Below are 27559 nucleotides of genomic sequence, written 5' to 3'. Positions count from 1 at the left end.
CAAATAAATCTCTGTCAGTTCACGTCTCCTTCATCAATAACCTATACGAAGAAAGACTCATGAAAATTAACAGAAATGGGCTAACATGGATTAGCAAGGAATAAGACCTACAAAACCCAGTCTCACTACTTAATGCATACTTCTGGCAGGACTTTCCAGGCTTCTCCACCAGCAGCAGACAGGTTAGTGTTGCTCGGACACAAAGGTAGTATGCCAAATTGATACATCATAGATCTTTCCGGTTCTCACAGATTGAAATAAGTGTTTGAGATTCACTCCCATGCCTGGTTAATGACCAGCCAGTGTTGAGATCAGTGCTCTTACAGACAACAGGAAAGTGCTAGTGTCCACTCCCTAGTATCACCAAAAAAAAAAAAAAAACATTTTACACTACCATGACAACGCAAAACACTGTAAACCCAGATAGGAATATAATTTAGCTCTTCTTTTACCCCTTGAACAATGCTAAAACATTTTTGAGTAAATCAGATCTGGCTCCAAGACAGAAAATACAGTCCCAGTACAAGTGACGTCTCTTTCCACACAGCACGGATAGGATATAAAATCAGGCAGGCCCATCATTTCCCCCTCTCCCCTTTAATTCATGCCAGGTTCTTCTTGATTAAGTAATAACGTGAAATGGTGAAACAAGAAAAAGTTGGAGATCCCCAAGGGAAACCAAGTGTGTGCTGCAGCTTGTCGTTTTATAGTCACATCTGTCTTTTGGACAGATTGCTACCTGCAAGTGCTCCATTTACTTTTCAGGAAAAAAAAAAAAAAAAAAGAAAGAAAGAAAGAAGTATGACTGTTTCCAGCAATTGCACTTAACGTCCACTTTTTGCCAAGAGTTGCTGTTTGGCTCCCATGCTTCCAGGGAACATTGTTTTGTTTGTTTTCAATGGGAAAAAAAAAAAAAAAAGAATTCAGAGACGGTCCCTCCAGGTTTTTGTCTAGGAGTAAGGGATACACCCTTTAGAAAAGGGAACTGACCACAAGCTAAAGGGAGAAGAGATTAAATGGAGGGATCACCTTTAACTGTTAGTAGCCCTTCTCAGGACCTTGAAAATGAAGTGTAAAGGGAAAGACGAGAAAGGGGAAAGAAATTTCTAGAAATGCTACAAAAATTGACAAATAATATCACTACGTTGATCGTTTTCCACAAGCTTCTTAATTCTAAGACAAGAATAGAAACAAAACAGAGGAAATGGCACAATGAGGGCAATTCATGGCAAATTTTAGAGCATGACAGATCGGGAAGTTCAAGAGATCATGAAAAGGGGAGTGTATTGAGTTTCTGGGGTTCTTTTTTATCAAAATCTATAAATCTCATAACACAATGATTGAAAAAATTGAAGACCTTTTGTTCAAACAGGCATGACTCAAGGGCAGCAGGGTATACAGTTCAATCAAGGTGAAAGGTGAATTAATCCTTTTGAATGCTAATAAAAACCACAGGTCAGTTGCCTTTTGTGCCATTTGTCACTTCCCTCCATCCATTCTTTGTTCTTGCATTTATTTTGTGCTCAGTTTCTTTACCAAATTCTGAAGTATACAGTAATTTATCACAGTATCAAAGGCAACAGGGCTGATGTCCACATCTGAAGTCCTTTGTAGCTGAGGTAGCTAACTGGTTCTGCCAATCGCTATTACCTGCCCATCTCTCCCTGCAGCGTTAGACAGGGTGTAGAAGACCAGGAATGGCCACGGGCAGGCATCCATGGTTACATGGAAGTGGTCAGGAGCCCTGGTCCCTAGAAATTTTTGCTCAGAAGCAAAGACACACAGCAACAAATAACTGATCTAGTGGTAAATTGGGTTTTGATCTGGTGATAAATAGTTGGGGTCAAATTGTGCTTTCCCAAAATAAATAACAGATGATGACTGTGGCTTCAGCAAGAACAGGATTTCACTGAGAGGGTTTAAGCGAAGTCCCCATATTGTCAAATCAGAATTCAGTGTGTTAACTCCATTTGTAGATCTGAACATATTAGATATGTCCAACAGCAGAAGGGAATCTTGAAGTCAAGGGGAATTGTGCCTTCTCAGGAACATCATTCATAGCCCTGTGTGGCATAGGATTTCAATAACCTCATAAATGGCTAATGCCTAATTATCAATGAACCTGTTTAAACAGAGGTTTGATTTCACAATTCATATTTGGAAAGTCTATAAAATGATTCATTTTTCCCCAGAAGGAATTCTGGACTAAGTAATTTCTGTAATAGCAGACAACTTATATACAAAAAATATGGTCCTTTCAAGGACATCAGGCTTGAGTAAAATGAAACCCAGAACCATTCTTGACACAGATGTTTACTAGACCCCAACTGAATCATAACAGCCATATTCTTAATATAATTTATTGTGTGACTCTTGGCACATTCAAACTTCAGCTGGGTAAAAGGAGGGAAAACACTGAAATACTATGAGAAATCCTTTATTAGTATTATTGTTTTATTTTAATTTTTAAAAACATTAAGCTGTGAATTGTGACTGGTGCAGCTGGTGGATATGGAAAGACAATGGAAGCTTCCTGGTTTATTGGCTGTCATTATGTTATGTTTCAATCGCCTTTCTTTCCTTGCACGTGTTAAAAGTCTATGCAGAGTCAGGCCACATGAAATCTAAAATTAAATTGCCATAATTACAATGGGGAGGCAGAGCATGTATTTACTTCTAAAGATAGATGACTAAAGTTAGGACCCATATCTCCTTAGATTGTCTATAGAATCAATGGAGTGGCGGGGATTTCTCCAGGGACGAACTCAAAGCACCTTGCTCAGGCTCCTTCTAAGTTGCCTTGTGCTGGTGCATGCAAAAAACCAGATGGTACTGTGTCAGCTGTCTAAACCACGGAGTGAGAACATCTGCACTGCTGCTGCTGTCTGTCCCTGGGATGACAGCTGGCCCTCAGACAAAACAAAGTGGATCATCTTTGCATTGTTCAGCTTTGCCCAGGAAAAGTTTGGGAGAACGGTAATGCGGATGGCCCATACAGGCGTTGACAACCGTGTTCCTGTACCTGGGAATATCGCCCTGTGCTTCATTTACTAGCATCTGGGTAGCCACCCGCTGTGGGTATTTGGTATGCTGTAGGCTACCTGACAGCGTGGCCATCGTGGCCAGTGGCCCCTAGCTAATCTATGAAAGCATTCACCCTTTATCATCTTTTCCTGTTAGAATGTGTCATAAACACAGAGATTCGTCCCCAGGAATCACAGGGCACAGACATGGACTATTTGTCCATAGGTCAGGAACTATTAGTACATACATCATGGGAGGTGTTTTAAACAACTGTGTTCCAGGCTTCCTCTTGATGTCAGGGGTATTTTGTTGAGTTTCTGGGTGATCACGTGTAAGTACATTTGCCCACTTGACATTTGTTAGTGGGTTTCAATACTTAACTCCTCCACGCTTTTAATTCTTTTGCTGGGTATCTTCCAAATATTTTAATGAGATGATGAGAACTTTTAAGTGTGCTCGTCCGGCACAAAGCAAAACCATTTGTGCCAGGAGTGGGGAGGCTATTAGCACCTACCGCCTTGCATTGTTTAGAAACTGCTGTTCTCAGCTCAGGATCTAAGCACTACAAAAGCACTTTAAATGTACCATTAAGCTTTTCCTTCTTTAAGAAGAAGGGAGGGGTTTAAGCCTGGAATTCTGTTGAAATATGTTTTCACTTAATTTCCAAGAGCTTTACTGTAAATTGTTTAAATATTATCACTGTGAATAAACACGCCAACAAATCACGCTTCGTTTGCTTTAACCTGTTTTTTGTTTCTTCACTAGGGCAAGAGTTATTGTACATCTTTCATCTATTTTATTTATAATTGTGGTGATCCCATGCAGCAACTAGAGCAGCTAATGTGACGTAGTCCTACTACACACCAAATAGAAAGGCAGTATTGCTTGTCTTCAAAGTTTTGGACTCTGAAGTGTAGAAAATAGGCCAAGATATTGCTCTTTGCAGGGTGTGGACTAAGGAACAAATTTTGAATCCCACTTTTTCGTCACCACTATACGTGTTAAATTACCTCAAGCTTGTCAAAACAAACTATTTACTGTGGATGACTTCTGCAACTGTTCTGGCTCATAGATTCTGCAAGGCAAAAAAGGGTTGATTTGGGGTTAATGGATGCATTAGGATACCAGCAAAAAAAGTTGAAAAAAATATTCTGGAAAGTGGGCACAAGGTCGTGGTATCCTGCTTCATTTCTACGTATAATTTAGACAGGTAAGGGCCTGCTTTGCCCACCATTCAAAGAAAGAAGCTTCCTTTCCCCAAAGGCTAGCATCAAATCAAAGGAGCAGGCAAGAGTGGAAAAGCAGAAGTTGTCTCGGTCTTCTCAGTCTTACAGGTTGGCGTCTGAAGATTGGTATAGAAAATGAAATTGTGCTGTGTTGCAAGGCAAATTAAAAATCAAGAATCATGAGCATTTTGTGTGTTAGCACAACTGATTTTGTTTATTTTCAAACCACTCCAAAATCCAATCATGCTGTATGTACATAGACAATACATTGGATAGCACACCAAATGTAGACAAGAAAGATAAAATGTATTCTGTTTTAATTTGCTGGCAATTTTCTTTTCTTTTTTTTTTTTTCATTGTACTTCTGCTCAACTTGATGAAATGATCCAAGCTATATAGATCCAGTGTCAACCCTCTCTCAATTCCCATGTCCACACTGCCTCTCTAACAGGAGACATCCATCGTATTACCTCTGGGGTGTTTCTCTGAATGGTAAAGGGTGCAGCTTTTTATGTAGGTTCCTCTGGGCCTCATTTCTTATGTAAACCTGTTTAGTGCAGAACAAGTATATCAGCATGTATCTGCTTTAACTATATGCTATAGTTAGTAGGTAAGACCAGCTAATGCTTTGGGTTACTCAGGAAATCATAAGTAGCACACACACACAAACGAAAACAGAAAAGAGTCTTCCACATCATTTAGAGTGTTAATTTTCTTTACGTTTCCAGTGTCATTTATTTTGCTAAGCATTGCTGCAATTTTTTCCACTTGTCTTATGCTCTTATTTTCTTACAAAACAGTATACTAGGCTTTCTGTATAAAACAAATATATAAACATTTATATATATATATATATATATATAAAAACAAAGCAATGACCCCCGAAATGGACTTACACACAGGTATGTATTTGTCCCTCATTAGAAAATATACTGTGTGTATATCTATTCATTGTCCCTGAATGTCACAGCACTGGCTACCAGAATGGGGTCAGGAGGAAAGGGGCCTTTTTTTTTTATTCCTGGTTTGCTTTAAAACATACAGTTAAATTACGTAAGATGAACAAAGCAGGGCAGTCACAGGAACAATCAGATCCTGTTTACACATTGGCACCATGTTGTACTTGTTGCCATTGTTATTGCTATCTCCAGTTTGACTACTAGTTTTTACTTCCCAGGAATTAATATATCTATACATTTTTTGTCATATATTCTCTCCCCTCACAATGAGCTGGATGCAGGTTCAGGGAGAATGAAACACCGGAAAAACCAAATGGATCCTGGGACTCTGGAGATTCCTGCCCTGCTTAACTTTCTGGCCCTCTTTCTCAGAGACTATCAATCATTTAGAAAATTACAGTTAATTCTACATAACAAGTAATTTTTAGTGGCCTTTCCTTCCAAAAGATGCTTTTGGGCAATGATTTGAGAAAGTTTTTCACATGCACTGCTGGAATTAGATACCAGCCTTGCATATTTGTATAAATATTTTTTCCGATATAAGGCCCCCATTGTTGGTACAGATGGTTCTCTGTCCTCGGTATCTATTCTTTCAGCAAACAGACTGGTCATTCCAACTACTTATCATTACTGAGTGATGTGCTGGGAGAACCACCCACGCTAAGACACCAGAAAATTTGGTGGTGGTGAGGTAGGGGTTAAATTTCAGCCCAATTTATTTAGCTCACGCAAAAGCGTCTAATGACTTCTTGGCCTGAAGACTTTGTAATTGAAAAACCCCAGATATAAAAATGCTATTAAGATTGGGAGCAAAAAATGGAAAATCATATTGAATTAAAAAACAAAGTACTGCTTGCTGGTTTACAAAGAGTCTATAACACTGATAAAATCTTCGGAAACCAATGTGCTTTTTTTTTTTTTTTTTTTCCTTGTCCTTCTTTATTTTGGCTTCATTTCAACACGGGAGTTCATATCATCTCCTTCCAGATCATACTCTTCTACTTGGCCGCTGGTCCACACCTTCACGCGGTCAGTCAGGTCGCTGCTTCTGGGAGCCAAGATGAAGTCGTAAATCAGGGCAGCACTTGCTCCTCCAATGATTGGGCCAACCCAGAAGATCTGAAACACAGTTCCAAGACCAGTTAATACATCAGGTATTACTGCATTTGAAGCTGTTCTGAAAATCACCTCTGAGGATTTTCACCAGGAAATTTACAGTGAAAACATCAGAATTGCAGTTCATCACCTGAATATTTACTTAACCGCATGGCAAGAAACCACAATATTTTCACTGTGAATTGGCAATAGACCCAGGGATTAATAACTGTGACTATGTTGTCAAGTTCTGATGTTTAAACTTAGGTATCTGCTGGTAAAACATCTCTGTTACTCCAGACAGATTTGGCAGGGGGACACCATTTCTAAAAGCAACAAGGGCATTAGATTCCATTCTCCCACTAACTTTCAGAGAACAGTGAATTAGAAAGCAATACTGACTGAGGACCTAATTAGGGGCCTTATTTGCTACCAGCTGCTCTTTAGCTAGCGATATTGCTGTAATTGTACTGGTCTAATCACTTAAAGTTTGGAGGGAGAGGTAGTAAAAGTATCTTTGTAGATAGGTTGATTTTATTAGAAATAACATATGATTTTGATGAATTTGCATGGCCAAAGAGTTCCTAAGTCTGAAAACATATTTTCTTTTATTCAGCAATATCAGTGGTTTAATACATATTATTATCTCTATCCCCTTCTCTCTGTACAAAGGAAAATATTTTTTTATGTGAAATTCTGAAATTACTAGCTACTAGCATAGTTACCTTACCTTAGTAACCGAATAGAAGTGTTTAAGTGGGAGATAATGGCAACATTTCCCCAGTGTCCTCCTTTTGTGTTTTACTTTTTAGATTAAGATTGCATCCATATCCAAAATTTTCATAAGCCATTGTACTACCACTAAATTTCCACAAATGCCTATGCAACTGGCTGCCAAAATCATGAGTAGGAGAGTTAGAACAAGCTACATTTTAAATATTCAAGAACACATGCTCATTTAGAGCTTTTATATCAGCCTTCTTTATTGAGTTTTGTGAAATAAGTAACACATTTAACCACAGGGAATAATCTAAAATTTATAGTGTTTCAGAGAGATTCTGCATGAAAGCATATATGCAGACACTTAACTTTAAGATGAACATTTTATTAGCTTCCAAATATTGGATGATCCATTTCAGTTTATAAACCTGCTTAAGAATCTTCTTAAATTAGGTTTTACTAGATTAAGCAGTAGAATTTAACAAACTCAGTTTAAACGCTAAATATTCAATACAGGATTCTGTGTAATTAGGCTTTAACATTTAAAATATTTGAAATAAATAAACATAAAGGCAAATAACCAAAGAAAATCTACTGCATTACTTTGACCATACACAGCTTGAGGACTTTGTGATGTGAGGCTGGTCAGGAGCAAAAGGAGATTATTCTTTGTTAAACAAAATAGAAATGGCAACCCACTGCGTGCTAATGATATGTGTTTAAATATTTCTGATCTTGTATATTATGCATATGCAGAGCCTCTTGTAAGTTAAAAAAAATTATTCAACTTACCCAGTGATTTTCAAAGTTGTTGGCAATCAGCGCTGAGCCAAAAGATCTGGCTGGGTTAATTCCACAACCGGTGTAATCAATCTAGGAGGTGGAAAGAGAACTAGTGGTGAGGCAGTGATGCACACGTGGCATCTGCATTACACAGGAGGGCAAGTGGGAGCCTGCAGCATGGTTTGGATGCTCACAACTGCTTCATCCATCCCACCCGCTCTTCCTCAGAAAAAAGGGGAAAGGCTGTTTGCCATGTGCCTGTCCTGTCCCACCAGGGAAAAAGGTGCTAATGCAGCGACTCCTCCCAGATGTGCAACCACATCACTTATTGCCATAGCCACATGGCTCAAGAAAGAAGGGCCATGCATGTTGCAGAAACAAGGTCAGTCTCTGAAGTGGAAGGAGAAGGAAAAAACCACCATCTGCCCATCATCTTCCTGCCTTCACTGACCCATCCTGAGGTGAGACATTGCAGATACCAACTGTGAGAGCTAAAACTTACAGCAAGAAGATGTCCCAAGGCAACGGAGAGACCAATGGCCAAAGGTGCTGATCCTGAGACATCATTCCTTCTTCGGTCTGTGGTGGCAAGGACACACAATACCAGCTGGAAAGTAGCAATGATTTCAATACCTAGTCCTTGGCCAGCATTGATTCCCTCTGAAAGCTGCATGGAGACAAGAAGGAAAATGTCGCTTGATATTCCTACCTGACTTTAACCAGTACAACAAAGTTTTGCAGGATCTACTTTCTCAATAGGGAAACACAGACCTGCACAGCCATTTTTTTCATCGGGTTTCTTTTACTTAAAAGGGAAATTAAAAAAAAAAAAGGAAAAAAAATTGAACAGAAATTAATTTTGAAACACTCACTGCTATACTCAAGTCTAGGCGTAACTATCTTTTGTTAATGATTCAACATAGTTGCATGGTTGCTGCATCCAGCAAAAGTGAATGCTCAACCACTGGACACAATGAGAATGTAACTGATCTACATGTGAGAAATGAGCCAGAGATTGTCCTTTACTTGTAGAAGTGGACTCTAGTGCTTTGAGACATTTATTCATTGCTTCTGAGAATCAGGATCCTGTGGTCATGTTAAACACTGCTCAGCTTGCCTTCAGCAATAATTGTTAAGCAGACAGGGGCGGAGGGAGGAAGTGACAAATAGACAGCACAAAGAGTGCATAGCTCTGGGTAGCTTAAAAGTACCTGTCTCTGCTGTTGACAAGTCACATGAATCTTTCCTTCTCTTCTCCCACCACTATTTAATTTCTGTAATTCAATATGAACTCTTCAAAACAAGGACTTATGTGGAAAACATCCTGCAAAATGCTTTCCCCCGGGCAGATTTCCACATTAAGACACCTATACTGTGATTCAATTGCCTGAAAATGTTCCTAATGCCACCTGAAATACCCTGAGATATCCTTGATGTTCATGTGGGACTGGTAGATGTGACACAAGTCCTACAGAGGACCAAAGGTATCTAAATTGTCTCCAGAGGTCAATGTTTAGGCAATCTATCTCTAACTTGGATAGGTAATGAATGTAATCAATGGAGATGGGATCCATTCAGCAGACAAAATATAGGTGATCATTTGAGAGTCAACTGAATAGCTCGGTCTTTTATTTTGTATTCCCTAGATCTCATTTGACTACAACAAGAGCTTAGACACTTAATTCACATGTAGACTAATTTTAGGTGTCTTAGACTCAAACTGAATCTCAGTCAACTTCTTTGGGAGCCATATAAAACCATCCACAATTCAGGAATCCTAAGGGGTTAATAGGGAAAGTATTTCAATTTCCTACTGAAGTAATGTAAATTCTCTAGAAAATCTCACACTGGCAGATGTAGATATTCCAATTGTATTATTAATTATGAAAATAGTAGAGTTTCTTATTAATGTAAATGCCGTAGAACATATTGAAACCACCATAATTCACATTATACAGTAGAAACGCTGATATATTTCAGGAGTACTGTTAGAAACTTGTGCATAACAAGAAACCATGAGCTAAACCATTCAACGTTGTAACAAATTTTGAATCCTGCTTCTAATTGCTATATTCATTGGTATCTTAGCTAAGACAAGACAAGCCTGTATCTGAGCTGAATAGCTGGTGTTAAGCAGAAATAACTACATTGCACGGGTAGGTTGGAGCATGAGCTTGAACACAGGCCAGAGAAACTGAGAATGTGAGTGACTCAGAGCAGGAAGCAAACTCTGCAAAACTTATGTTCAAGAATAGTACTATCAGTAGGTTATCCCATCTGTCATAGCCTCTGCATTAAACATTGCTTGGTCATACATGGCAAAAACATAATTAAATATTATTGTGACCTGTCCGGAACAATGAAATCGTGCTATAAATCTGTTTTTGTGGTTTTATGCTCTAATTTTCCCCAAACTAATATTTGAATAACCTTAAAACGGAGCTCTTTCACTTTCCACCTTTGCTATTCGGTTTTCTTGTTCCTTCTCTGTAACAAAGCAGCATAATATCAAATTCCTAAGCACTGAAAAAAAGCATATGAGTCTTCAGCCAGCATAAGTCAGATCAGCCACATTAAAAACAGTGAAAATATATTGATTTGTAAGACCTGCCAATCTGAAGCATTAATAATATATTTTTATATCATGTTCTTTAATATGCAGGACTGATATCGTTTGAGTTAGAAGCAGTTTATCCACAGGTAGAAGGGAATTCTGGTTGAAATGGTGGGCATTTTGGTTCCTTCAGCATCCATACAGTTGAAACTGAAATCAGTTAATGAAACCTTCAGCATAAATAGGACTTACATGTGAGAAATATAAGTCTGACATAGATATATACAGATGACCTGGCAATGAAAATGACATGATGCAGAAACTCACACTGAATGCCTGAAATATCACTAAATTAATATTCTATTACTTTTATCATCACCTTTTAAAAATAATAACTTTTTTTTCGCTGCTGAGACAATGGGATTTGTGGGTCTCAACAAATTGGGCTTGAAATGCATCCCATTGATATCAAAAGTAATAGTATCACTTAAAGAATCCAGACTACGGACTCTCTGGAAAAGCCTGTCTCACATTTGAAAGGTCATATGGTCAAACCTAAAAGGCAAGTGCATTGGCAAATAAGTGACTGATATGTAAATGCCCAAAATTGGTAAGTAACTAAATTCTCTTCTATCATAATGCAGCTGTTTAACCCAGAGAATCTAAATCTGAGGTCCGACGTTTGACGCATTGATGATTTAATATTTGACAAAGCCTTGGCATTTCAAATGATTAAACACTGACCTACCATTAGCCTTTCCCTTCATTTGAAAGACAATAAGAGCAAAATTATGCTTTTAAAACCTGTGATAATCCTTATCTTTAAGAGGCGGAAATCATATTCTTCCTTTCCCTCCAGGAAAACACATCCTACAGCTGACGTGACTTGAGGTCATTCTCTCTGCTAATCAACACTTATTGATGGGCTGTGTGGAATCAAAGAAAACCTGGAAATATCATAGGAAACCTTTCGCTTTCCTACAGCATGTAATTTTACACAGCCTGCCAGGGACGTAAGATTCCACTGTGAGAGCAAGGACTCTGGGCCACGTTCCAAAATAAGGCAAATTGAGGCAAACCTTGGATGTTCTGCTTTGCTGTGATCTGTGGATCTGCAGTACATAAGTGTAGCATCACAGACATTCGTTATTTGACTGCTTGTCAGAGCTATAGTAGCACTATAGCAGCAGCCTGGACCATCCAGGGCACAGCAACACATGAAACAGCATAAGTCTTCACCACCCTAACCACATCCCAACCAAAGCATAACATGGGTAGTAGGAAGGTGCATTTCCTAGTATCAAGTTAAAATGTACATATATGTGTGTATTTTCATTTTTATATAATCCTTGGTCACAGTGGATTTGCAAGCATTACCCACCTAGCAATGCAACGTGATACATTTTGCACCTCTTGAATTTGCTGGTTTAAGCTCTTGACAGAACCAGGTAGGCATAACCAACATGAGCTGGTTACCCTTTCATTGTATTTTACATACATTACTCTTTTTTTTTTTTTTTTTTTTTTAAGGAAAGCTTGAATTTTTGTAGAATACCTGACTCCAGAAGATTCAGGGCTGTCTAAAGCTTAATCTGAATGTGGTAGGAAGTAGTACTATACATTACAGAGAGCTGACTACCTGAGGTTGTCAATAAAACAAAGGCAAAAATCAACCACTGGTCTTAACATCTAGCGTTCTGATACTGAGAATATCCAGAATATAAGGTGAGTATATCTCTGATTCTTAAATAGATAATATAATGCCTTGAAATATAAGATACAGTCACCTCTACTGTAGTGTTGACTTGCAGGGATCCCTTTCCAGTGACTTTCTTCCCTGCATTGGTTGACTGCCTACCAGCGGTCACAACAAGGTATGTGGGCAGCGAATGTGGGCTGACACTGCATTTGCCCTTGATGTATCTGCTGGGAAATCTCTGACCTCTTCTCATCTCGGTCCAGTAACTCTCACATGCTCTGCATTTTAGGTGATGCTCATTAAGACAGCAGAAAAAATGTCAGAGGGCAGGGAACAGCACAGTAACTCCCTGAGCTTTTCATGCTTCAGACTTGTGAGGCTTGAAGATTGGATTCAGTGCTTTAAGGAACCAAATATGCTCTAAGGGATTAAAACTAAATACGCAAGCCCACATTCATCTCCAACACGGTTTCCCACACCATAGGAGTCAATCCGGACTTCTCCTATTTTGTTCACATGAATTGTTCCTCTAAACTTCATTTCTTAGTCACTATTTTGATAGGAGAAGCACCAGAACCACACCCAAGAAAAGGGTTACATCATTGGCAAGATCTGAGAGTTATATGTAGACACATATACCTGATCAAGTTCATGGAAGAAAAATCCAATGGAATTCAGTAAATTTACAAACTTCACAACTCATTCAGAAAGCTCCTGAGGTGCAACTGGTTGGAGCCTAAGGAAGCACATAGGGCACATGGGATAAAGCACAATACTGGTTCCCCATTCAAAGATTAGCTTTATCTGGTAATGTTACTGCTACTCCTGAGCAACCTGGTTTGAATTCAGTGCTGACTCTGCTTTGAGCAAAAAGTTGGACTAGGGACCTCCTGAAGTCCCTTCGAAGCTGAATTATCGTATAACAGACCTTGGTTTTTTGGAATGGTTCTTCCTATGGGAAGGTCTGGGAGACGATTGCCTCAATGCTGCTCTGGCTTGGATGAGTTAATGTCTAGAAGCAGCTGGTGACATGCAGATAATGGAGCCGCAGTTCACGGATCAGTCACTGTGAGGGCTCTGCTTAGATATAACCCATACTGGTGAGTGAGTCAAGAGACATATAATATAATCACATGAGGACTGTTAAATCTGAGGGCAAAATTAATGGAAAATTATTACCTAGTCATGACCATGAGAGTAACTAGTTGAGATGAACACCTCCTTTTTGGTCTGAGGAAACAGGTAGCGGTCACATTGCTTCCATTTCTTCACCACATCAGACAGGAGAGAGGAACTAGGAAGATCGTTTCTCAGAAGTGCCCTTAACTGCCATGTTTAGCTGACTGACTTCCACAGCTTCAAGCAATAATTTGGGCAAATTAATGGTATGGTTTGGGTTTTTGGGTTTTTTTTGTGTTTTTCTTTTTTTTTTTTTTTTTTTTGAGCAGGATATTTATTAGTTTTCTGCCTTCAGAAGAGAAATGGGGACAGGAAATTAAACTGGCCCAAGGTAAACTCAACTGTGTACTTCTCTAGCAGCTTCATATTTTTCTCATTAGGAGTAAAAGTATATCAAGTTCAAACCTGTTTCCCGTTATATGGATAAGACTGTTATGCAAGGTGGTTTCATCACGTGGTGCTATGCTGCATCTCATTCAACAAACCCTTAGCCATGGATTGTATCTTCTAGGGTCCAGCTTACTTTCATATAACAGAGATTAGTTCCTCATTGTTCCTGAAACATGGTAGGGGTCTGGAAATGTAGAAGTCTATTTTTCAGTAGGGGAATGTCAACTTTCTCCATTTTTCACTGCAAGCCATGCTGTCTGATTTTTTTTAGAGAAAGAAAAGTTAAGCCACAGCAATTCAGTGACACATATAATATCACTGATGGCTGGGACTTCTCTTTGCGTATCCCAGCCATCCCCTAGGTAAGGCAGCTTTTGCAGAACCCCAGCAACAGCATGGCTGGCACATAATAAGCAGCATGTTGTGGACTGACTATAAAGGCATTACCTTTTATTAAAGTGTTTTTAATATTCATGTTGGGAAATGGACTATGTTCTCTTGTCCACACAAAATCTAGCATTTTAAGGAGCTTGCTGCAACAAATATCTTTATATCAGACAGACCTCTTTCCTTGTGCCTTGAGTTCAAACAAACAGCTAACAACTTGCACCAGGCCTGCTGTTTTCAGCATTACAAATTATTAACTTACCTCTCCCATGGCAGACTTTTTTTCTTAAAGTAAGACTTTGCATTTTATTCAAACAAATTCTCACTGTCTTACTGCCTTTTCTTCCTGTAGCTTAAACTTGCCCTTCTTTGATTTTCCTTATTTTTCTTAACAAGGAAAACTCTTCACATCAGTTTAAATGGTTCATGCTCTCTTCTTCATCCCCACACTGGAAATATTAATTATGCTGCTTTACACCAACTATTATTTAAGTGTTTAGCTGAGCAAAGTTCTTTAATACAATGTTCTTCAGATGCAATCTCAGAAATTAATCTTCCTACTTCCCTCAAAACCATCTTCCACTATCTGGCCTGTCATTTTTTTCCAACACTTCTCATTCTTTCAGCTCCAACACTGTCATGAAAATAACTTGATAATTTCCGTATTGATATCATATCTTTCTTCTGCTGGAAGTCTGTACCAGATCTCCATAGCTATAAACTTGCTTTTAACTTACAGACAAAATGCATTCAGCTGTTCAACTACAGTTATTCTCTTCTCTCCTTGCTATTTAACACTATCACTCTGAAATGGATGTTTCTATACCCATTATTTGCATGTTAGGGATTCAGAGAGTACAAAAGTCTCATTTCCTTAGTAAGTAGAGGCAGGCAAAGATCTAAAGAGTTTCACTTAAAATTATACGACAGGAGCACTGAGAAGAAGCTGCTTATGAGGCAAAGAATTAGCTTTGGATCATATCCTAGATCAACAATAGAAGCATTCAGCAGAACCTAGGGACAAAACATATTGTCCTCTGCTAGATTATCCTTCCTATAAATACAGCCTTAAGAGCTCTAAAGGGGACTCATTCAATTCCCAAAGCAGAGATCATATTTTCCATTCTTTGGACAGCAGACACCCTCCAGGAACAAGACTAACCTCCCTCCTCCCACCCAGTCCTCAGGTTGATGAGAAACTAGCCAGGGCTTTGTGTCGCAGCAGCCTGGTATGCCGTAAAGGGAAGAGTGATGGTTTCATTTATATTAAACCAGAGCAGACAAAGTTTACATGTGAGGCCAGTGACAGACAGTAAAAGTCAATTACTCTATAGAACTTTCATTTAGCACAGCTAGTTCGAGATAGACCATTTGTCTCATTTACACTTATACTTTTTGATGTGCCTCTGGGAAAGTTGCTTTGGGGAAACATTTTTTTTTAAAATCTCGCTGCTGAGAAATAAACAACTTCTATTCAGAAGATGAGGAATGGTGAGTTGGGTTGCTTTTTTTTTTTTTTTTCCTTTACCCAGCAAAACCCAAGTAAATAGTTCATTTTCCATAACACTTTTAAAGCATTCATGTATACCACGGAGCTCTTTATGATCTCCTGTATTGTCAGCCCAGAAGGAGATGGTCTTTCAGTGGGGAATTCTGGGCATATCTGAATTTTGAGCCTAATAGAATCTTCCTTTATATGTTGTTACTGGAAAAACTAGCTGGATTTGCACAAACCTTGCAGTATGGTTGTTGGGAAATGCACCAAAGTGATATTCATTTTATACTTCTAGACAAACACTCCAGCAAACCTGTGAAGTTTTCAAATTTTCCAAGTCTGAGGTAGTTCATACGGTCAGTCTTGTGCAGAGCATTGAAGATTTAGCATTTCCATAGAGTTAAAAACCAGCTCTGAATATGTGCAATGGATTTCAGAAATTAGGGGAACAGTTCCAGCTCCATTTCTCCACCTTGTTCATCAAGTAAGAAGTCGTATCAAAGGAAGGAAAAGGGGCCAAACCTGACTTTACTCATTCCTCAGTCCAAATACTGTCATCATTAACTTCAGGAGAAGTTGTGTGTATGTGTCAGGAAACATGTGCCACAGCTGAAATGTCTTGAAAGAGTTCATTGACTTCACTTGGCATAGAATTAGTGTCAACAGCCTGGAAAAGTTTGGTTTTCTGTGGTACCTCTCAGCAGTTCCTGGAGAGGGGATGCATGGGGCTCTACCAGGAAAGTACATAAAGGATGTCCTTGCTCCTCTCCGGTCCACAAATGCCAAAAGAGAAACCCCTTGCAGAGATTTCAGGACACATTTTTGCCCTCCTGCTGTTTATAGAGTTTCCTCCAGGATGCCTGTCAGGCCCTGTATATTTGATTTAACAGGTTAATTTTGTGCCTCAGCCTCAGATCTCATTGAGTGCAGTGGAGTTGCATCAGCTAAACACCAGCACTACCTTTGGCTCTGGATGCCAGGAAGATTGGTAGTTTCCCCACAGGTTGCACATTAATAAATACACAGAATCACGTACTGCTCCCAGCCAGGCCAGAAAAACTTCCAGGAGCCTTTCACTTGCTCCGTGACATCGGTATCGATATTATTCTGGAGGTACTGAGGAGCACAGCCACAGACCATGATGTCTCACTGTGCCAAGTACCGTATCAGTCCACAATGAAAAGTGTGCCTCTCCCTCTGCGTATTTGTAATAAAAAGACAACAGTTTAAAGACAGGGAAATACGGAAACTGAGAAATGCAGACACATAACATACAGATAGTTTGCTATCTATGAACTTGAGCACAAGCACAATAGTTTGGACTGTTTTCCCCAACTCTGGCATGGAGATTTTTCTAAGAATGAAGATTTCTTTGACATTTTCAATCGTGATACCAGACAGAGATCTCTCTGTTATTGAATTCTCTCAATTAAGTTAGAGAATGGACAAATAAGCAAAAATATACTACGGCTCTAAAGAAAACAGGCAATTTCCTCTTGAGACAAACAGGAAATTTTTCAAGGGCTATTTTTTCTTCCTTTACAACTTGTGATGTGGTTTAATATCGTTGCTTTAAAAATGCTTCTTTTAAAGGTAGCTCTATACAGCTCAGATAGTGACTTTTTTTTTAGGATTCTCTGATTAAAGAACTGCTATTCTCGACTCACCTGAAGGTTCACATTATCAGCTGAAGTACATGAGCCCTGCTGCAATGACTTACATGTTGTTTTTACCATTGCATTAATTTAACCAAGAGAGATCCATAATATTCATTCTCATGTTTGCTGTGGAAATTTCCATTTGTTCTCAGGCTGTGGTTCTTCTCATGTCAGATCTTGATTTAGAATCAACACCCACTAATAGATTTTTTTATATATATAATTTCTAGTTAATTTAAATTAGGAAATAAAATTTGGGTTTACCTCATCTGAAGAACCTTTCTATCTATCGATCTATCTGTCTCTGGTGTGTGAGTGTATGTGGAGGTATACACATACAAAATATCGAAATACATATGGCATAATACATAGAATGCTAAGGAAAGGAAAACAATTTTTAACTGTTCATTCACCAGTAAGGAAGCATGGTGGCAGAATGATTTTTCTTATATTTCATACTTCATCCTACTTGGTTTGACAGCTGGTCAAACACAGAAAAAAAAGTCATTCTCCAAAATCCCAGTATGACTCCATTTGACTTATAATATTAACAAATCTACCAAATTAATAGTGTTTTCAGTTCTATTGCAACTCATTATTTTACAACCCTCTGTGCACCCCTTTCATCAATCTCTATCATTTCTAAGTAGAAATAAATAAAGAGGACTTTTAATTTGAGGCTTTCGGAGTATTTTTCAAACAGTGCACCAGTCATCCTTGGATCCTCTGGATGCAGACCCAGTTCATGGTACAAACCCCACTCTGAACCACTCTGTTCTAGCACCGAAAGACTGACCTGCAGGTGGGTGATCACTAAGGGCCTCGCCTTCTGCCAGAAATGTCCATGCTGCTGCATCCTTGCATGTTCTCTGCCAAAAGCTCAGGATAGGGCTATCTTAATATAGAAGCACTGAGCAAATTGTTGTGGAAATGGAGATGATAACTGCTGAGATCTGAGATAAGGATTAGAGCTCTAACCCCTGTTATCCCCAAACGCTCTGGAGGATGGGTGATAATCATCAGGTTTACGTCTCAGCCCAGATGTTCCTACTGTCACTGTGTGAACACATGAGAAAGCGGCCAAGACTATGGCCAGTTTTGAGCAGGTGCCTTTCCTGTGTTCCACCTCCCTGGCCTGGTGCGATTCAATACAATGCTGGCATGCCTTAAAAGACTGCTGCTGCTGCAAAATTGAAATTGAATAATGAGCTATTGTTGTGGCACTCTTTGTTAAGAAATAAGAATCCCAGACTAATCTCATGTACAGGAACCATTTTGCTCCCTCTAAAAACGCAGCAACTTCTGGTCCCTTGTAGAAGCTCAAGTGCTTAAGCACGCAGATGTCCCAGGACAGGCAAGGTTGGCAGGAGAAGCCTACACTGGATTGAGAACAGGGAGGGCAGAGGGCAGTGACAAGGAGAATGAAGCTCACTGTATTGAAACTTGGGAAGGGCGCAGTACATGATCTGCACTGAAAAAAGGCATCCAAGGATTTTTAACAAGCGCAAGGGGTCAGGAGCTCAGATGCATGTCTCGTCCATCCAGCAGCACCTCTGGAACTGCAATTTTCCATACTGACTCAGAGGAAAAGCAGCATCACTTACTCAATTGTCCACTCACACTGTCAAGCTCTCAGTTTATTTTGGAAATTCTTCCAACTCAACCCGACTTTGTTTAATTTGAGGTTGGAGGAGAGCAGACTCATAGGGTGCGGGCACAAAGAGAGAGGGAAATCACAAAGTAAACACTGAGTCATCAAGGCCAACCATGCAAGTCCTGCTCCCCACAGTCAGAGGGACACCACTGGTGCACTGGTTTGGACCAAATGTGGGGTGTCTGGTGATTCCTGTCCGTGATCCCCTCTGAGGCAACTTTCTAAAGGACAGGAAATATTCAGTGAGGAATATCAGGATAAAAACATCAGTACTGACACACAGACACCATTAAAAGGTGTGGCAGGTCTCAGCTTTATGAAAGGGAACTTCCAGTGCAGGGACAATTTTGTGCTTGCACTAGACATCTCTGTGCCTTGGAAATTTGTTGGGAGAAAAATCACCAACATTGATATCCTACAGATAAGATGATACATCTGCAGAGGTTAAGTATCCACACACTGTATGCCCCATCCTATGCTCCAGTCTCCTGGAGACAAGAGATTGTCCAGCCTTCAGCTTTCCCAAGTAGCAGGATAAGGCTGGAGCTCGGACACACGTGTGCAGCAGAGGAAAAAAAAAAAAGCTAGCTCCAGCACAGGGGTTCAAATCTGCTCTGCTGCTGCTGGACCACAGTCCAGCTAAGTGGGATAACTTATGGAAAGGGGACTCATTCTGTAGTGTGACTTCGATGAGGGTGGAAGGTGTCTCAAAGTAGCAGATACTGCCCTGGGATGAAGAAACAAGGACAGCAAAGGGCTCTTTTCTCCCTCTCTTTGAGAAAGAATTTGGAGTTGGGCACTGGGTGGTTATCACCACAGGGCATTGCATCCTTATGTGCACAAACTCTTCTCCCACAGCTGATCCAACTTTGGGGACACAGCCAGTCCTAAGAAAATGCTCCAGACCTCTGAATCCACTGACCACAGATCTCCCCTGGCTTTTCCAAAAAGTTCTTCAGTTACACAAACAACATTTATCAGTCCACTGAGTGGTTGTTTTTTTTTTTTTTTTTTAAATCAAGTTCTTCTATTTGTTATTCTTGGTTGTTTTTCTTTTCTCTTTATCTACCCTGAGCAACACTACCTTCAGGTCTGTTTTTCTTGCCTACAATTTTTGATCCACTTGTAACTTCTAAAAAAATATCTTTTTTTATAAACTCCAAGGCAGAGTTTTCAAATAGTTTTCAAATTGTAGCCCCAAGACTTAGGGGGCACATTTCCTGGCACTCTAATCAGTATGCCAAAATACAGAAATTATAAAATTGTAAAGCAGTGTCTGCATTTTCATAAACTTTGATTATTTTCACAAAAAAAAAAAAAAAAAGTACAGAAGTCTCCTCTCACCCACCTTTCCTGCTCGAGCTCTTTGTTGGTCATTAACTGCCCATGATGAATAGTTTCCTCCATTATCCAAACTACAGATCTGTCCTCACTAGACAATAGCCAGCTATGTTGGCAGATGAGTGCATTTTGAATTAGGTATTCTCTATTCTTATAGTTTTACCGAATGGAAATTTGTAACATGTAGTAATCCAATTGCCAAAAAAAGACACAACATGATGCAAGGAAAAATATTGAAATGTTTAGAACAACAAACACACTGTATACTCCTTTCACCTTTTCCAATTCTCGAAGTTTTTACTTTGGCACCCACATCACTCCTAAAATATATGGGAAGTTAAGTGTCTTAAAAGGATTCAGTAATCTAAATACCTCTCTGAATATAGTCCAAAACGTCTTATTAGGAACCAGCCAAAGTAACTAAAAATATTTCCATTGACTTTGGTAAAGTTTGGATCAAACTCTTTATATCTGACTGTTTTGCTTGTCTCTTAGTATAAAGCAGATCTTAATATCGAACACGTTAAAGGAACATCCTGCTTTTTCATTCTCCCTTCCTTCTCTTCAGCCTTGCACCTTCCATGGCTCTTTTTTGTACTCCATTTGCTTGCATTTCCTTTTTTCTCTTTGGGCAATGAGAAAGCACAGATTCACCCCACTTTATTTTGGGTAATTAATGGAGGGTCCCCAAGCCTGGAGCCTCATCATGCCAAGGAAGAGCTGTCCGTCTTTGGAGGACAATTCAAAGGGACTAAGGGACGAAGTACCTGCCTTTGTCTCTCCTCTGTGAACCAGAGAGGAACCTATGGAAATGGGTTCCTCACTTGGCCAGTCAGTGCAGGACCTACAGCTGGGCAGGAAAAATCTAAGTTCAGGCAATCCCACCCAGTATCCACTGGGGACACTGGATAGCCACTGACTCCATTAAACTGCTCCCACCACATTTTTCCTGTAAAAAATACCCCTTCAAGAGCGCAAGAGGGTCATAACAGAGGACACAGTCACACACGTCCAAGCCCTCTCTTCCCAAGCTTGTCAAACAAACAGCACTCCCTTTATTTCTATCCTTTTTCTCCATAGTGAATCTACACCTCGTTTTCGACAGAAAGGGCAGGAAGACAAAGCATCTGGCAGGGATGCCAGCTCCGTGCCTGCCCTCCTTTTCCTCAGGTTAAAAAGCATGACACAAACGCAATCTCTGTGGTTTCTCCTTATCGTCTATTTGCTGAAGGAGGCAGCGTGCTCTTGGCGCAGGGCTGTGGTTTCAGGATACGCCCTGTTGTGATCGGCTCTGCGCAAGGACAGGCGTTCTGCTGTTCTCAGACCCAGCTGCCCCCTCAGCCCTCACCTCCCCAGACAGTCCCAGCTTGTCAGTGGGAAATGAATGGATGTGCCTTCCTCACTAGTTCTTTCTTGCAAGGGAGAAGAACAGCTGCTGCCTTCCCCATCCCCTGGGATGTCTCCCCACTGCTCCTCTAGCCAGAACATTTATAACTGGATGTGAAAGAGAAAATAAAAAATCAAAATTCTGGGTATTTCACAATGGCAAGCGCTGAGACAGGGGCTTTTCACAGTGTTTAGGAATCATTTTACCCATTAATTCATGCACAGGAAGTGTTGTCAGATCTGTGAAATTGGCATGATGGACACTTACACTACCTGGTTTTACCTACAGTGTATTTTGTGGGCTTGAAAATGATGCATTTGATTGTATTCCAGAGGCATTCCTGGGGATGGGGGGAACAAGGCTTCCACCCTAACATGCAATTTTTGAGATTCATGAAGTAGTCTCCTAAGCTTAGCAAAATCAGTGACTCCACTGATCTTTCCTGATGCATCTGCCCCCATAGGCTCCTCTCTTCTGAGATGTCCTTGTGCAGAGCTCTGAATTCTATCTTTGTAGCTTGGAGAGTTACTGACTGAGGATCAAGAAGAGTTTGGGGTGATCATCTACACCCCCTTTACAAATGGACAGTTTCAGGGCTTTTTGACAGAGGAAGGAGCAAACCATCAGCATTTTGTGGTAAGCAAAAGGGGAATACGAAAGGCGGGTGCTACTGAAACCAGACCTCCCGTGTTTAATGGCAGTTGGACCTCTCGAGGAAACCACTTGGGCGGATACCCTGTCCCATGCGGTCGAGCAGTTCCCTCTGCCAGTGGTTTCAGAGGAAAAGATCACATATCGTGCACACACACAGCCAGAGCCTTCTGGAGTTAATAAAATGATTTGCTCTTCTTCCCCAAAATGTTTTGGATTAACCCATCAAAGTTTCTGAAACAGTGTCCCGATGAAATACTTGCAGGCACCAGGCTCGAGGGAGGTAAGCAGCTACTTTGCAGAGTAACGCAAGCTGCTCAGGAACCACCTTCTTAATATCAGATTTTATTACGTTTTCAAAAACTGCCACATATTCTGAATTAACTGTAATGCCACAGCATGCAAAAAAAAATTACTTTATTAGTTAATTTAATTTTTTTTGATCCTTTCATCCCCTTTTGCCTAAATGATTTCTGAAGAGATATTGTATTTGCAGCTTTATGTCCCAAATATCCCTGTGACTTCAAAGAGGCAGAAGGTTTCAAATTAGCTCAAGTTTCAAAGCAGTCAGGAATATTCTACAAGAAAGGGGCCATAGAAAAGATGTGAAATACTTGTTCTTAACAGAATCAGGTGAAATAAGTGACTAGAAGGCAATTTCCATTTATAGTACTCTGTGCACTGCAGTGGCTGTAGCACTGCCTCTGACAGTGGGATGATTTCAAGTTTAAAAGTGTATCTATCATTTTTTCCTCTGTTATGGTACAATGACAACAGTAAAATTACAACATTTTGAGGAGGACGAGTTGTGGCCAGACAGTTTTTATGCAGCATGATGGTCAATAGCTGTGAGCATCCGGCTGGGAGAGGGCTGAAACCTGCATCCCTGTTAAATGTAGCTGCCTCACATCTTTCTCCAATCTACACCTGAGAATTCAGGGATTTTTCCCATTTTTGCACAGCTAAAGGAGAAACACACAGAAAGTGCAGCTGGGATTCTGTGTCAGACAGGATCTGAGCACTCTGCCTAGTGCAACAGGTAATGCTCACACCTTTGGTGACAGGGTTTCTCTCACTGTTCCCATAGGTTTTCATTGCAGTCATCATCAAGCTACACAAACCATTAATTAGGTATCGAAAAAGAATTCACACATTCACAGAAGTGAAAAACAACATTGGTATAGGCACATTGATCAGCATGTTACCTGAGACCTTCAGAACCACGTGATGGACTCGATCATGCAACTGCCAGTGATTTCAATGTTAAATTGGTGTCAAAAGACATATTTCAGCAAATTGGAAGTACAAAATTGAACATAAGCAAAACTGATCATGATCATAACATCCTAAAGCTCCGAAATGTGGGTGGGGAGGAAGGACCGTCCCTATGACATAGATCCATCCTGGTATCATCAGGACTGGATCCCTTGCTACAATAAGAAGTTGGCTTCCTGAGGTCACCATCACCACCACACACAGAGGTCACCATCACCATCACCACCACACACACACACGCACCCCCCACACACCCATTAGTAGATTACAGGTGTTACATTTCTACTCGAAAAAAATGGAGGAATTAAAAGTTTCTACTTACCGAGTTGAGCCCCAAGAGGTTGTTTGGGAGAGAGGAGGTGACTCCCGACAGAATAGCTGTGGCCACCACTGCCCCCAGGCACTGGGCAATGATGTACATGAGCGCCTTGAAGATGCTGATCTGGCAGCTCAGCAGGAGGCCCAGGGTCACAGCTGGGTTCAGGTGTGCACCGCTGATGTGGCCCACGCTTTGTGCCATGGTAGCAATGGATAACCCAAAAGCCAATGAAACCTTCACGTTGTCCTGAGACCTTGTTGACGTTTTGTTGCCCACCACTGGGAAGCTAAAACCCAGAGCCGAGCCAATGCTGATAAAAATAAAAAGGCTCATGGCAAGGAACTCAGCCACCACTGCCCTCCAGAAGATCTTCTTTTTGAATTCACTAGCCATCTTTCCTCTCTCTTTCTCTCCCCTCCTCACTCTCCCTTCTCCCTCTCTCCCTTCCTTTGCCTGATATTTTTCCTTTTGAGGTCTGAAGAGAAATCTGGAGAAAAAATACAGTCCTTGGATTATTTATAGGGCTTTGGGTGGTCTGTAGGAGGGAAGGGGTGTTGCACAAAAGGAGGAAAGAATATCTACATAGATGCTGACTGCTAGATTGATGTAAGACACTGTATGCCTGCCAAAGTTTTTTCTTCCTTTTTTTTTTTTTTCCCCTCCCTTAACAGCGTTCGATCTCTGCTGCCGTTTTTAAGAGGCTTTTTAAAATCCTTGGAAAAGTCTTTACGAGTGCCTCAGGAATGCTACCCTCACTTCTTTAACTCCTGTATCATCATTCAGCACACGGATTGGAGTGAAAGCTTTTCTGGGAGTTCTGTCTCGAGCTGGACTGAAACAAAAAGCAAAGTTATCTGTGCAGGCTGGTAAGTTATTCACACTCAGCTTCGCCGGCGGCAGATGACATCCGAAAGTACTAAATAAAACTGGCAACTAAATTCACACTCTAGAGGCTTAAGTACCTCTGTTTCATCTGAAAACAGGTAGAAATATCTCTTCTGCTGGCTCTGTGGAGTCTTGGACTTGTTTCTGATGCCAAGCTTAACGGCCGTACGGACAAACGCGGGTATTTACACAGGCTCACGCAAGCTGGTGTTAACTGATGCATGGTGGGGATCAGTTTTAACCTCTGTGACCACCGTGTAAATCTAACACAACTCCAAGTAAGCTGGCAGCTTTACACGATGCGATTTGGATCCTGAGGGGCAAATGTTTGGGGTTGTTTGTGTTTGTTTTGGGGTTGAGGGTTTTTTTGATTGGTTTTGGTTTTGGTTTTTTTATTTACTTCATTTCTTCACTTCTTTTCTTTCAAGCGCAGAGGTGTTTCGGGGTTTCCCCAGGCTTGCTCTCGTGCTCTCCTAACCGGCAGGAAAAAAAGCCACTTGAGCGGCTTCCTAGCCCACGTCCTGCAGCGAAAGCGCATCTCGCACGGCTCCGCTGAAGGTCAGCCGTCCCGGTTGTCACCAGGGAGACTGGCTGCTGCCGCGCGGAGCCACAGGGCTGGCCCGAGACAGAGGGGGAGAGCGAGGCAGAGGGGAAATTACATGCCTGATTTTGCAGACAAAATGAATCTCCTGGCAGTGCCAGAGTGTCTTTTGGAGCAAAAGGTCTAACCGCCTCTGGTTTTATCACAGCAGGACTTGTGCACATGCCTCACATTAACCCCTGTGTTGTCAGATCTCCGCCTGCTTTAACAGCTGGTGGTACCTTCATCTGTAAATCGGGGGGGTTGCTCTCACTTCAAACTACGCAAAGTCTGATCCAGACTCAGAAACTAACTCCCCAGGCACAAGCCTTGAAAGATGGGTATTTAAAATCAGCCTACTTCTCTGCCTCCTCTTTTTTCTCTCTCTTCTCACTTTAATGCACTGGTGTCAACTTCTAAATTGTACTTAAATTAATTCAAGGCTTTTTCGCTTGGACGATATGTCAATATGAACATAAAATCAAATACACACCTGGACAGTATTAGACAGTCAATAAAGATTTTTAAAATATATTTGGTTTTCAAAAGAGGATTCAGATACAAACATGAAGACTGTTTAAATAAAAATCCAGATGTCTGCAGCCTGTCATCCCCAAGTTCTTATTCTTTCTAGACATCAGATGTTCTTGATTTTCCATATAACCAATTTTATTTCCTTCTGTTTTATAATACACTTACACAACAGAACTGTACCAATGAAAAAAGGAAAGAGCAACAAATGGGAACGAACTACTTACTGGTTTTACCCTTCTAATTGCATTGGGACTTCCATGAAGAACCACATGATAGGCAAATAAAAAATTACATTTAGCCAAACACAGTGCGTGGTGGATACAGTTGATGCTAGTTGTATTCTGTTCAGTGAAACTTTTTATTTACTGCAAGCACTCTCTGAGACTTGAAGACCATAAGTGACCAGCTTCTCTGGTGCTACCAAGCAGATGCCCAAGACACAGGGCATACATCACACTCCTCAGGGAACTAGGGAAAGCAGAGCTCTATGAATAGTTTACCAGAGTTTCCATGTGTACCAAATTGGCACCGGTGGGATGGAGCTGCCTAGATGTTCAGCTGCGTCCATAGGAAATTCCCTCTTTACTCACTTCTTCCTACAATTTGGATCTGGATGACCAAACCACCTCTGTACCAGTACTGATAAGGTGAGAAGGAATCCCTCAAAGGAAAATTTTTAGAAGCCAGGAAAATAGGCTGGGGAAGTATTGCAAAATGCTTCCCTGGTTTCATAGACCTTAAAGCCCATCTAGTTCCAACCCTCTGCCATGGGCAGGGACAGCCTCCACTAGACCACATTGCCCAAAGCCCCATCCAACCTGGCCTTGAACACTTCCAGGGATGGGGCATCCACAGCTTCTCTGGGCAACCTCTTCCAGTGCTTCACCGCTCTCATAGTGAAGAATTTCTTCCTAATATGTATTATCGAAATCTCCGCTCTTTCAGTTTAAACCCATTCCCCCTTGTCCTATCGCTCCATGCCCTTGTAAACAGTTCCTCTCCAGCTTTCCTGTAGCCCCTTTAGGTACTGGAAGGTGCTCTAAGGTCTCCCCGGAGCCTTCTCTTCCAGGTACCTCTGACTGGCCTGTGTCAGAGACAGGGTACCAGGCAAGCAAGACCTTTAGTCTGACCAGTGGAATTACCTTGGCATACGTGAACAGCACACGAATTAAATGTGCCTGGAGAGCAGCAGATTGGTCACCCTCCTTGAGGGTTAGTTAATACACTTATATCTTCATCCTGAGACTCTCCATTTGTCTCTTCATAACTACTCCCCAACTCTCATCTTACATCTTGGAAATAGATGCCACCAGAACAGAATAAATCAATAAAATTATTATGCAGACAGAAAAAAAAAATTAAAAATCATCTGAAATAAACTAAAGACGAAAACTGTTGCATATAAACAGAGAAAACACACATCTAAAAGAAATCTGTGGAGGTATTAGCCAATCTTACCCCATCTACAGTCTGATGGGAACAAAATCACGATCAACCCTGCTGTGTTGTTATTAATTGCTTGCATGGTGATGATACCCAGGGCCCCCACGCCTTCAGCGATGCTCAGAGAGAGACAGCAGAGACAGCCTTGTCCTGTGTTTAGAAGAACCACCAAGTAGGGAAACATAAGGAGATGGCAACAAAAGAACAAATATTGTGCATGAGAAGTAGAAAGAATTGGCAGAGTGGACAAAGTAAATCAACAGTATAAGCATAATTAAGAAAGAGGAGAGAGAGGTGCAAGAAGCAATACGTCAGTTGGAC

General features: G+C 40.7%; 1 protein-coding gene across 1 annotated transcript; it reads right to left on the bottom strand.

Moving 5' to 3' along the window:
• Nucleotides 1-4436: 4436 nt before the first annotated feature.
• AQP1 (aquaporin 1 (Colton blood group)) lies at nt 4437-24956 on the bottom strand. Its single transcript, XM_054814809.1, has 4 exons — nt 23800-24956; nt 8310-8474; nt 7817-7897; nt 4437-6328 (listed from the first exon to the last, which is right to left on the bottom strand). The coding sequence occupies exons 1-4, from the start codon at nt 24187-24189 to the stop codon at nt 6149-6151; spliced, it is 816 nt and encodes a 271-aa protein (XP_054670784.1). The 5' UTR covers nt 24190-24956; the 3' UTR covers nt 4437-6148.
• Between the last annotated feature and the right edge of the window lie 2603 nt (nt 24957-27559).

Source organism: Grus americana, chromosome 2, assembly GCF_028858705.1.
Source record: "Grus americana isolate bGruAme1 chromosome 2, bGruAme1.mat, whole genome shotgun sequence".
Taxonomy (NCBI): Eukaryota; Metazoa; Chordata; class Aves; order Gruiformes; family Gruidae; genus Grus; species Grus americana.
This window is presented reverse-complemented; position numbering and strand designations above follow the sequence as displayed.